We start from the raw sequence: 13651 nt of genomic DNA on the forward strand, positions 1-13651 counted from the left end.
CACTGACTCCCCACAGCACATCCAAGAACCCGTGACACAAACCGACGAACAAACACATAGCCACACGCAACACTTCACACAAGCCCCAGTCCAGTCCCCCTGTCGCCCGGCACGTGATGCTTACATCACACGATCTGGGAGGGTCTGCAAACCAAACCCCAAGTATGAACACTAAGGCATTAGAGATGGACAGTAACACAAAAAAGAAAAAAAAAAGTGGACAGTACAAGTGATGTGATGTCAGCAAAGTTAAATGCTCTCCGTGTCCTTACCAATGACACAGTTCAAGGTGTGAAGTAATTTGTTAATGTTTAGGCTAGAATGTTATGATATGGACATGTTGTTAACGTGTTATTGCTAAAGGTGTTGTTAGCAGTTTATACAGCCATAAGCTAAAGAGAGGGGATGTAGAACATCTGACCAATGTTGTTCATTAATGCTGCTTTAATATACCTGTTCCGTATTAGTATGCTGCGCATGCACGCAGTGAGACGGGAAGCAAGAGGAGGGAACCCGCCCCCGGGAATGGAATGACTAACGTGTAATGGTTGCTTTGTTTCGAAGTAAATGATGCTCGATGATATTCACGAACCCTGAGTCATTATTGAACGACAAACAACACCTATACAGGTATTTTTGAAAATGCAGCTGTTTCGTCCACACCTAAATGGCATTTGGAATCACCTAAAACGGAGATTTTTTTTTAAACTCCTTTTTTGCGTTTACGTGTGGACGAGGAATACAGAGTTCGTCACTCAACGTCAAAGGTATGTGCCTTTTTTCACGTCACGCTGTGCGGTACGTTATTGTTTACATGAGATGAATTGCAGAATGGCAGATAGAATGACAAAATACTGTTAATCTGACTATCCCACTGTAACTTTACTGTATAAAGAGCTAACATCTCCAAAATGTCAGGAGTAGTTAGTCATTACAAGAAGTGTTTGTGAACTAAAAATCAAGAATGTGGGATACTGTTTGTCCATAATTTGGAGAGCCCAGCGCGTGCTCACGACGAAGGTAAAACCAATTAAGCAGGGGAGACCTACCTTGGCACTTGTGCAGGTGAAGCCAAAGGGAAGATATGCTTTCTAGTCTTTGGCTTAGAATGAAGTTGGTTTGGAAACATATTCAGCGATGCTTCATCTCCTGATTTGCGTTTGTGTGGGCGCCCCGTGCTAGCAGTGTACAAGCATTGTTTCTTTGTTTTTGTTTTTTCCTTTTCATACCGCGCCCCCCCTGCCATGGCTCTGCGCCCCCCCCCCCCCCCCAGGGGGCGGTCCCCACACTTTGGGAAGCTCTGTCTTAAAAGATGATGAGGGAACTCTTTTAGCAGGGTAATACATTTTGTACGTAGCTGACGGCTATGTGTACAGGGGCGGGTCTAGCAAAGTGTTGCCAGGGGGCCAGGTAGGGCATTAACAGGGAAAGGGGGGCACAAAGAAATACTTTTTTTTCTTATTCTCATTTAAAATGTCTAGCTTTTAATAAATAATTATCTTAAGATAATCAAATCGCAGTTTTTATCTAATGTAAAATGTATAGATATCATACATATACCAACAAGACTGTACATCACTGTCACAACAGCGTTTGTTTTCATTCAAAGGCTTTATAGCTTTAATACCTGGTGGGCCGGTCTCTAGTCAAAATGCCAGGGCCGATTTTTTTTTGTCCCAGTCCAGCCCTGGGCACGACACGCAGTGAAGTAATCTGAGAAGGTGCATTAAAAAATAAATGGCCGGGCCAGCGGTGCACATCGCAAATTAGCTCGCATAGACACATTAGTTGTGCCGCTTCTTAATGACAGTATCTTAGCTAACAAGCCCAACTACCAGATTCAACTTGTAATTGGCTAAAAATAAGAGGGACGTTGCTAGCTGGCAGTTTTTTCAAGCAATGTTGAAATTTCCACATTCCGACACTTCAAATGCTTCAGGAGCTTTCAGCTCAGTGCAGCATCAGCACCACGGAAATACACGGATACATCTGTAGACTCGAGACAGAATTCAAAATGTGTTTTCGGGACTTTCAGGTGTATGGACCAATGTTTTCTTCTCAAATCACATCAGAAAGCTTTTTTTTTTTTTTTTTTTCTTTTAAATGACATCAGAAACAGCAGTATGCGACATTACGTGATGGCAGAGCTTCAGTTCATCCTTTGTCATTTTTTTTTTTTTTTTTTTTTTTTTTTTTTAATAAATAGGACAGGGGGAATGAATGAGAGAAAGAGGGGGAGAGAAAGAAAGAAAACCAAAGGGGAGAAGAGACGGTGAGAAGGGGGGGGAAGAGAGAGAAAAAAAAAAAAAAAAAAGAACTCCTGGGTCACCTGTATGGAGAAAAAAAAAACAAACAAAAAAAACAAACAGAGGAGACAGCAAACAACTGTTAGGTATTTTAGTACCATGGTAGCATTTACTGGATATTGTTTTATAGTGACATTATGCAGGAAAACTCTGTCATTCAATAAGGCCCCTTTGTTTCAGTGTTTTTCTCTTTGACCCAAGAATTGATGTGTGAGAATCACAGGCTGGTACAAGGTTGAAATACCACAGAGATCACTCCCTCAGCTACATTAGTTTCTTAATCTTTTAGACGCCTGTTGAAGGCCAAATGGTTTGTTTCAGATTTCACTAATGTAAGAACTCTTCGTTTTGTGCCTTGAAAATATGTCGCTGAGATAATCACAATTGTAGCTGAACTAATAAACTACACAAAGGATGCTTCTTCACCCAAGGGCAGGAAGACGCTGCCTTATCTTGGTCTGTACTGGTTTAAACTGATAATCTGCTGTCTCATGAATTTTACCCTCTATATAAACTGTTGTACTTGTGAATAAAGTTGAGTCACTTTGGGAAGACAATCTAAAGCAGTCTCTGTTTTCTTGTTCTCCCAAGCTGCTCCCGAGCTGCTCGTACTAACACGCTGAATGGCATGCTTGAATATTACTTGAGAATATATTTGACTGTGTTACAGACTAAGGGACATTCTCTGCTGATAGGTGAAGGTACATTCTCTGCTGATAGACGTCCACGCCTCGGAGGAAGCCGATCCACGGAGTAGGCCCTGGAAACAGTTTCCTTCAACAACAAAGAGCAACATAATAATAGAGAAAACAAAGCACCATCACAATAAACTAGCTAGCCATAGATATCAATATTTACTAAATAATAAACGATATTGTGCAGCACGCAAGATAGACAGCGCACAGTGTGCTTTGAGGTAGCAGCCAAGAAAGCTTTAGTCCGCGTCTGTGAATACCCATGTGTGCATACCTGTGTGGATCAGCATGCTTGCATTCCAAAGGTTTCTCCATGTAATGATCTGCTAGGGAGTGTGGGGGGGCCACAGCCCCGTCCTCCAGGGTGTGAAGCGGGTATGGAGGAGATCAAAACTCCAGACATCCAGAGGCCCCCAGAACACAAGAGACCATGGAAGACCAACAGAGAGGCAGCCGCGCCACTGTTCCAGTAAGAGCTGAGGAGAGTCCCAGATGAGGGCTCGCCCAGCAGCCGCGGAGCAGAAGTCAGGGGGAGTTGCAGTGACGCGCCCGTGAGCTCCGCCGGCCCCCAGCTGCGCCTGAGTGACCGAGCCCCAGGCCGAGAGGCCGGGGGCACCCCACCTCCAAAGGGGCCCGAGCGAGCCCCAGGCCCCAGGCCCCGACAAGCGGCCGCCAAGGAGTGAGCCGGTGTGTACCCGGACGCCCACCCCCAGACACAAAGAACCACCAACACACCGATACCTGAGGGAGTCCGCCACCGGCAGGGGAAGTGGTGGTGGGTGGAGATAGGCCTCCAAACCTTGGAGGGCCTGAGGTGTCCCCAGAGAGGTGGCGTCTGATACCCAACCTGACATATAGACACAGACATACAGGCACACACAGACACAAACATCCATTCCCACCCTCATGCTCTCATCAGAAAGCTTTAATGAGCAGCTGGATTTGTCCCGCATTAACTGGCTGGACACAGAGGACATCCAAATGCAGCTGATTGAACTAAAGAGCTCGACTCTGTGGGGGTCGAAGTTTGCAGAACTACGAACGCAGCTGGAATCCACAGCTGTGTGTGTTCATGGAGCTGCATTTTCACCTGCTGGACATCACTACCTGACAAGCTTAACTGTCTTTAGAACATTGCAGAGGCCTCATTGACAGTATTTGGCTCTACATATCTGTGTGAGCAGATTTTCTCTCACATGAAGAGTGTCCTTAGGCAGCCATCTGAATGCTGGACACTCGGAGACCTGTGTCTCTGAGTGGGAGACCAGAGATCACATTAACATGTGTATCTCTGTATTAACCAACATGCCATATTGGCCCAGTTTATTTTTCTTATCATTATTGTGAGGAGACCATAAATAGCATTTGCATTTTCTGCTGTACAGTTCATTTGCTGTTATAGATTTCTTGTTATGGATAAAAAGTGTATTTTTTTGTTTCAAAATAGCTGATAACTATTCGCTGATAGCTGCAAGTGTGACAGGTTGAAGGACTACTGCATATGCTGTTCAGTTAATACAAATTCATATCAGTTGATATGAGGACGAAAATAATGTAAATATGGTAAGAAAATGGTTAAGAGTTTATTATTTTTCATGTTATATTAATTGCTTTCATGTTACTTAAGAGAACTACAATCTATACATCAGTGATTGGCTAGTAAGCCTTTTCTGGGATCGATTAGTAGTGTCTCTATTCTCCACTAGAGGGCTTTCGCGCGTTCTCCTCACTGCAATAAACTACTGCATGAGAGACGCAAGTCATAATCACTCTCGTAATTCTTTCCCCCCTGTTTTCAGGGGTGTAACACCAACATCTACGAACAAATATAGTTCTATAAAGTTGTTTTATATAGTGTGTGACTGTTAATATAAAGCATTATTAAATTTATTGCTAATACATCATATGGCACATTGACTTCTGAGAAAATTTTAGATGGCTTTTAGATAGTGTCAATAGGAAAATTGTACTTAGTAGTCAGTATAATCTTTTAATGATATAAGTTTGCATATGGTAGAATACTGCATGTAATCATTTGTGTTTAGAAGTATATAGTTGGTGGCATATTGAAAGAATGTCTGTAACATTCCAGGGTGTTCACACCCACATCCTAGGAGTATGGGAGAGGTCGTACCTTGTCTTATTGTTTTACGGTAGAATTAACGTAGCTATATCTGTCTTAGTCTAAGTGCCTTTTGGTTTGATGAACTGCTGGACTTCGAGACCAGCAGGTGTAGGGAAGTCATTTATGGGGTCACACTCTGACCCACCACACACACTACACACACCACACACACGTACAGCTCCACATTTCAATGTATGGAACAAACGCCCACTGAAGCATATAAATAAAGACCGGGGCAGTTTCTCAGTGCGAGTCTGTTCTGGAGACTGCCCTTGCTAGCAAGAAGTTCTGTGTGTTTCTCTTCTCTGAGTCTTTACTGAAGAAGTGTTTTAGAGTATATTTCTTAACAGATAGAAAGGTTGCCGACCCCTGATCTAGCCAAAACCAATCAATAAACAGCATCACTGTGCCTATCCTCAGCTATCGATATTATGACAAACCAATTCAAGGGACTCATCTAAGCTTTGCAATCCCATCTGTTAACACATACCCACTAGACATATAATACACCATGCATCCTTCTACTTGCCCATTCATCTAAGCATCCACCGATCTGCTCCAGCTCGGTAATCATACGAATAATAGCCCCTGTGTTGTTTCCATGGCAGTTATGAGATTGATGTTGTAATATTCAGAGAGTATGCTTTCATGTACGAGCACAATCTTCAATCATATTTAGGCATCCATGTTTGTGGTTTGGGACGTTCGTGGCTTACAGTAAACGTCTGAACAGAAACAGCTGTAAGGATATCTGGCACCTGTAACACACTAATTCCACTGGTACAGTTTTAAGACCTTTGCACTTCTTGAGGCCATCCTTCAGCAGAAAATTAGGTGTTACTACAATAAACACGCATGGTTTCACCTGAGGAATGCAAATCTTTTCTCCCAGGCTGAGGTGTGCCGAGAGATCTGCAACACCAAACTTCAGAGCTTGAAAAGCCAGTTATCAGGCTGTGAGTGTTGACTCGAGTCAGGTTTAATGAAAAAAAAAAAAGAATTAGAGCATCTTCATTTGGAGCAGAGCAGAGACAGTGCAAGGGGAAAATGTAAACATTTGGTTCAGTTAGTTGTCTGATAATTAATTTGTCAGCACCTCATCCAGAATTGCAGCACAAAATCCTCTAGTCAAACAAAATCCTCACAATTCTGCCAAGTTGCAGAGAGTGAAGCTTTGATCAGTGCATCTGAAAACTCTATCAAAAGAAGCAATAACTAAGACACATGAGACATGCACTTAGAAAAGAAAGAAAATATCTCCCTGTCATTGGCTTTCATTTGAAAATGAAATTAGAATGACAACATGTTAATATGCTTGCAAATTATTTTAATGGGTTGATAAACATTTGTGGAAGTGCCGATGTAGGGCAGGATGCTTCCTACACCTGTGGCATGCACTTGTGTTTCTGTAAATGAATTGCTTGGACGAAGCGTTTTCCACAGTTATTACAGGGGAATGGTTTTTCTCCTGTGTGAATACGCTGGTGCATTTTCAAGTTCCCTAAGTGAGAGAACCTTTTTCCACACTCATCACAGGGGAATGGTTTTTCTCCTGTGTGGGTGTATTGGTGTCTTTTCAAAGGACTTCGGTGAGTGAAGGTCTTTCCACACTCTTCACAGAGGAATGGTTTTTTTCCACTGTGCCCAAACTGATGCACCTGAAGATGAACTAACTGGGCAAAGCTCTGGCCACACTGATCACAAGAATAGGGTTTTTGTCCAGTGTGCAGACGCTGATGGACCTTCAAACTTAATAGTGTTTTGAACATTTTCCCACACTGCTCACAGAGGTATCGTTTGGTGTGAACTTTTGTGCGCAGATCCAGCTGTTCTTCAGTTGAATCTACCCCCTTCTTATGGTGAGGTCTTCTTTGCATTTTCCCGGTCTGTATATAAAGAGAAAGAAGAGATGGACAGAGTAACAACAATCTACAACCATTTGATCTGATAGACTTCCTCCTTACAAAGACTGAGGTGTTGTGAAAAAGTGGAAATGGGAAATTACTGAAGAGTTGTTGTGTCCTTCTTTCATAAACTCCTCCCGCCAGGTGAGGGATGAAAAACGTGTTTGTAGTCAGAAGATGTTTTGATGCAGTCAGCATGCTCATTACCCCAACAATATTTTGCATATTAATTATACATGTTTTTTACCCATTTATATGTAACTTAAACAGGCTATTTACAAGTAAGCAAAGTAATCCTGTTCACACGTCACCAAATGCATACACAAACCCACTATTCAACAACGGAAACTCTGTGCTTCCCCATCTGATTCCATAATTGGAGTCAGCAGGGAAACTGCAATTTTAGTGAAAGGTAAGTAAAAATATATCCTGGCTGTACCTGTAATGCCAAAAATGCTAAATTAACTGTTCCCCTGGCCCCTTTGGGAACATTTTTATGTCACTGTGAAGTTTACCTTTCACCTTCACATAAGATAAGATAAGATAAACCTTTATTAGTCCCACACATAGGAAATTTGTTTGTTCACAGCAGAAAGTGGACAGTAAAAAGTTAAGAGCAGCAAAGTCTACTCTTCATTCTATCAGAAACAGTTATCACAGCTCGTACATTTTCTTTTTACACATATATGTAAGCACTGAGCCAAATTTAGTAATGCCAACACATTAAAAGAACAACATTTGTCTCTTATGTATGATACATCTATATATACACTGTAACAGATACTTGTCTTTGAGTGAAGATTTAAGGTGATATAAATAAATAACTGAGACTTGAATCTTTACTGAAGCTCAGTATTTGACACAGAGTTCAAACTCACTGCTGTAATAACTAATAATGATTAATATAATAACTATAATATTGGCCATATTATAGTTACATTACCAAAGTGAGATGATTTTAGTCTCGTGAACAACACTATCTAATTGTTATTTACTAGCTAATCTTAAAATGACTGTTCAGTACAGAAATGAAGCCCAACAATCATGTGGTCTCAGCCTCAGATTCTTATCAAATCACACAGAGCTCATGTAGAAACAAATGTACAAAATATGTTCTCCTTCATTTCTGTCAAACAAAGCTGTATGAAACGTTTCCAAGCCTCGCACTTCCGGCCTTAACGGTCTTTGAGTACGCGGACCTTGAGGACCGTTAAGGCTGCGTACTTTAAAGCTGCAGACCCCGAATTGGGATACAGCCTTAACGTCGTTTTCCTTCGCTATTTAAATTCACAAGCACTACATAATCTCATAGTGCCACCTACCTGGCATTCCTCGGGATCAGCAGTTAATTTTCATGAGGCAATTTTAGGTGGGTTACACTTGGAATGCCATGTCTCTTCCTTATCTAATGTGTCACGTTAAAGTGACTTACCTCTGCCACTGTGAGCATTTGGCTGCTGGTGTTACTCAGTGAATCAGCTCTGACAAACATAAAGATAATAAGTTTAGAGAAAAATTATCCAAATACTGCCTTAAAAACAACAATGATGTTAAGACTTCTCATCCAAGCACATAAATGAAAAACAACATATGTACCTTTAAAATTTAGCTTGAAAATATGATTAAATACTTTAAAGTAGCAATAAGAAAGATAATCAAGTTAGATACTACAAATTTACAGACATTTCGTCTCGTGTTTGTGCCTAGTTTTAAAGATAAACTGGACCTGAAACATGAATTCAATTGAAAATAACACAATTAAAAGGAAAAAAAAACACTGAATGTCCTTTGATTTACTAAAACTACCACTGACCACCAGTTTTTTTCTTACCCTTGGCATGTGAGGGACATTTGTTTTGGTCCTGCTTAATGCTTGCCTTCACTGAACTCTGAGAGATGCACCAATGGTTCCCATGGTATCCAAAGCTGACTCCACTTCATAAGGTTCCAGAAGTGAATTTAAAAATCAACACCAAGTATTTAATGAACCACAAATCCCAGCAGGATAACAACCACTGGTGTTTTTTCCTCCAAACTTTATTTATTCAAAGTCATAAACAAAACAAAATAATAACTAACAACGAAATCAAAAATGACATAAAAGAAATAAAACCCACTCAAACTCATTATTGAACAAAATCAGTTACATTTACATTTCATCTTGTCAGAATATAATACACACAGCATATTAAATTCAACAAGATGAAGGTGTTCATAGTGTATTTGTATTGAGTATTACATAAGATGTATGTAGTTTAAACTCAACTTAAACTCTAACAGATCAACAGATCATGCATTTATAACAGCTCTCCACACAGCCCTTTCTCTAGCATTTTATTTTCATTCATTTTCACTTTCATTAGCAGATGTAAAGAGGGTTTTTTTATATATATATCTTATTAAAAGCCCCTCTGATATGTTATATATATCTATAAAAAAAAATCTGTCTCGCTCATGTCTGCAGTAGGCTCACTTAGCATAGGGGGTCTAGCCTCAGGACCCTTACTGGATACAGACATCCCAGGCGGGAATGAAACTTGCGATCCTCGGCTCCAAAGGCCTGTAGATATATATATATATATATATATATATATATATATATATATATATATATATATATATATATATATATATATATATATATACATCGGTGGGCAAGGGACGAAAACAGGGCGTTGTTGGAATGCTACTACGCAAGTAACCCCGGCGGAAGGGGCTACATGAATAGGATGAGGGACCTATGGATTCTTCGATACCCAACATCCACAATGACAGCGAAACAACTAGTAGCTCAGTGTTCCAACATTCGAAAGAAGGGACTGCTCTCACAGCTAGAGATTGACGAGGTACAACACAAATGCTACGGCAAGGAGGAGTCAGGACGCCAGGTCAGGGGGGAGATATCATCACCCCCACCCGAGATTGGGTACATAGCCCCAAGTGCGATAGGAGAAGGATCGTTGAGTGCGAGAGGAACTGACCTGAAAAATAGGATCATGGCCAAGCTTGAAACCTGGATCCCCCGTAGCCGGTTACCAAGATTACGTGAAGTACCCTCAGAAGGTCTGCTAGATGATGTTAATGCAGCACTACGGGCAATACCTACAACCACGATTACCGACACTAACAAGCTGATCTACAATACGGCAGCAGTGATCAGTGAGATGCTTGGCTACAAGTTGAACAGCCACAAGGGGCAGTACCCTCCATGGAGAAGGAGGCTAGAGGGCAAGATCAAAGTAGCACGGAGGGAGGTTAGCCAACTAACGGAGTTGCAGAAAGGTGCGACAAATAAGGTGCCTAAGAAATACAGCAAGCTGTCCATACCTGAGGCCTTGGAAACTGCCAAGCAAAGACTCACAGCCTTGGCCAGCCGCTTGAGGAGGTACACCAGAGAGATAGAAGGCAGGAGAATAAACCAGCTGTTCTCCACAGAACCAGCAAAGGTGTACTCTCAGTGGCAAGGGAACAATAAGAGAACAGCACCACCAAGGCTGGAGACGGAGCAATACTGGAAGAGCATATGGGAGAAGGATGCAACCCATAACGGCAATGCTCAGTGGCTAGTGGATCTGAGGGCAGACCACAGCGACCTCCCTGAACAGGGTCCAGTAACCATCACAGTGGCAGATATCCAAGAAAGGGTCTCCAGTATGAAGAGTTGGACAGCACCAGGGCCCGACATGGTTCACGCCTACTGGCTGAAGAAGCTGACTGCACTCCACGAGCGTCTGGCAGCACAAATGAACCAGCTGCTAGTTAACGAGAGACACCCGGAATGGCTAACCGAAGGTCGGACGGTCCTGATCCCCAAGGACCCCAAGAAGGGAGCGGTCCCCTCCAACTACCGACCAATAACCTGCCTCAGTACTACATGGAAGCTCCTGTCAGGCATCATATCGGCTAAGATGAACAGGCACATGGGTCAATACATGAGCGGGACACAGAAAGGAATTGGCAAGAATACCAGAGGTGCAAAACACCAGCTACTGGTAGACAGAACAATCAGCCGAGACTGCAAGACCAGACTGACCAACCTGTGCACTGCCTGGATTGATTACAAGAAGGCCTATGACTCAATGCCCCACAGCTGGATACTGGAATGCCTAGAATTGTACAAGATCAATGGGACCCTAAGAGCCTTCATCAGGAACTCAATGGGGATGTGGCGTACAACACTAGAGGCCAACTCCAAGCCCATAGCACAAGTCACCATCAAGTGCGGGATCTACCAAGGAGATGCTCTGTCCCCACTGCTGTTCTGCATAGGCCTGAACCCCCTCAGTGAGATCATTAACAAGACTGGCTACGGATACCGACTACGGAACGGAGCAGTTGTCAGCCACCTCCTGTACATGGATGACATCAAGCTGTATGCCAAGAGTGAACGAGACATCGATTCACTGATCCACACTACCAGGCTATACAGCAATGACATTGGAATGTCGTTCGGACTGGAGAAGTGTAGTCGGATGGTAACAAAGAGAGGGAAGGTAGTCAGAACTGAGGGGATTGAACTACCAGAAGGCAACATTGCAGACATAGAGGACAGTTACAAGTACCTGGGGATCCCGCAGGCAAATGGGAACCATGAAAAGGCTGCTAGAAAGGCTGCAACCACCAAGTACCTGCAGAGGGTCAGGCAAGTCCTGAGGAGTCAGCTGAATGGTAAGAACAAGATCCGGGCCATCAACACATACGCCCTGCCCGTGATCAGGTACCCTGCTGGGGTAATAGGCTGGCCAAAGGAGGAGATAGAAGCCACTGACATAAAGACAAGAAAGCTCCTGACCATGCATGGAGGGTTTCACCCCAAGTCCAGCACCCTGAGGCTGTACGCTAAGCGGAAGGAAGGGGGCCGGGGACTGGTGAGTGTCAGCACCACAGTCCAGGATGAGACAAGGAACATCCAAGAATACATTGGGAAGATGGCCCCAACTGACCGAGTGCTCAGTGAATACCTCAGGCAGCAGAAACCCAAGAAAGAGGAGGGAGACGAGGAACCATCATGGAAGGACAGGCCCCTGCACGGTATGTACCACCGGCAGATAGAGGAGGTGGCTGATATCCAGAAATCCTACCAGTGGCTGGACAAAGCTGGACTGAAAGACAGCACAGAGGCACTAATCATGGCAGCACAAGAACAAGCTCTGAGTACAAGATCCATAGAGGCTGGGGTCTATCACACCAGGCAAGACCCCAGGTGCAGGCTGTGTAAAGATGCCCCAGAGACAATCCAGCACATAACAGCAGGGTGCAAGATGCTAGCAGGCAAGGCATACATGGAACGCCATAACCAAGTGGCCGGCATAGTGTACAGGAACATCTGTGCCGAGTATAACCTAGAAGTCCCGAGGTCAAAATGGGAGATGCCCCCAAGGGTGGTGGAGAATGACCGAGCTAAGATCCTGTGGGACTTCCAGATACAGACGGACAAAATGGTGGTGGCTAACCAACCGGACATAGTGGTGGTAGACAAACAGAAGAAGACGGCCGTAGTGATCGATGTAGCGGTTCCGAATGACAGCAATATCAGGAAGAAGGAACACGAGAAGCTGGAGAAATACCAAGGGCTCAGAGAAGAGCTCGAGAGGATGTGGAGGGTGAAGGTAACGGTGGTCCCCGTGGTAATCGGAGCACTAGGTGCGGTGACTCCCAAGCTAGGCGAGTGGCTCCAGCAGATCCCGGGAATAACATCGGAGATCTCTGTCCAGAAGAGCGCAGTCCTGGGAACAGCTAAGATACTGCGCAGGACCCTCAAGCTCCCAGGCCTCTGGTAGAGGACCCGAGCTTGAAGGATAAACCGCCCGCAGGGGCGTGCTGGGTGTTTTTTTATATATATATATATATATATATATATATATATATGTGTCCAGCTGGGATAGCCTCCATTATCATTAATGGAGCTCCAGTGGAGAGCGTGCAGTCCTTCAAGTATCTCGGTGTCAACATCTCCTCAGACCTGACATGGTCTGCCCACATTCAGGTCCAGACCAAAAAGGCTAGGCAGTGCCTGTACAACCTACGACAACTGAGGAAGTTCAGGGTCTCTCCAGTGATCCTCAGGACTTTCTATACAGGTGCTGTGGAGAGATGTGAGAGATTTTGAAGGACCCATCCCATCTGTTGCTGGGATGGGACGGGTGCCCCCCACCCCCCTATTATCCTTAAGTGACTGAGACAGGACTCATTATCATATTCAAATCAAATCAAATCAAATCACTTTTATTGTCACATCACATGTGCAGGCACACTGGCACAGCACATGCGAGTGAAATTCTTGTGTGCGAGCCCCACAAGCAACAGAGATGTGCAAACACAACAACACAAACGAGCAAAATACAAGAATGGCCAACCTGAAACTAATAAATATATGTACAATATATAATAGTGTATGCATTTCTGGATGTGTATACTAAATATTTTCCTACGTGTGTGTGTGTGTGTGTGTGTGTGTGTGTGTGTGTGTGTGTGTGTGTGTGTGTGTGTGTGTGTGTGTATACACATTTTTACAAATTAAATAGTAAAAATAAATAAATAAATAATAAAAATAATAAAATATATAAAATATACAGAGTTGAATATGTGCAAAACAAGTGGCATTTATATACAGTGTGTAGT

The 13651-nt window shown here is 43.3% G+C and overlaps 2 protein-coding genes across 2 annotated transcripts in view; one reads left to right on the forward strand and one right to left on the reverse strand.

The window, feature by feature from the left end:
- Positions 1-7003, reverse strand: part of LOC146676478 (uncharacterized) — an 81950-nt gene extending 74947 nt beyond the window's left edge. Inside the window, exon 1 of the mRNA XM_085400823.1 lies at positions 6554-7003. Within this exon, the coding sequence (XP_085256949.1) occupies positions 6554-7003 (450 nt within the window). The remainder of the gene's footprint in view (positions 1-6553) is intronic.
- LOC146676476 (protein NLRC3-like) overlaps positions 1-13651 on the forward strand; it is a 455324-nt gene that overhangs the window by 215185 nt on the left and 226488 nt on the right. The window lies entirely within an intron of this gene.

This window comes from Rhamphochromis longiceps, linkage group LG3, assembly GCF_057381845.1.
Source record: "Rhamphochromis longiceps isolate RC_006_pf linkage group LG3, R_longiceps_female_GT1.1, whole genome shotgun sequence".
Taxonomy (NCBI): Eukaryota; Metazoa; Chordata; class Actinopteri; order Cichliformes; family Cichlidae; genus Rhamphochromis; species Rhamphochromis longiceps.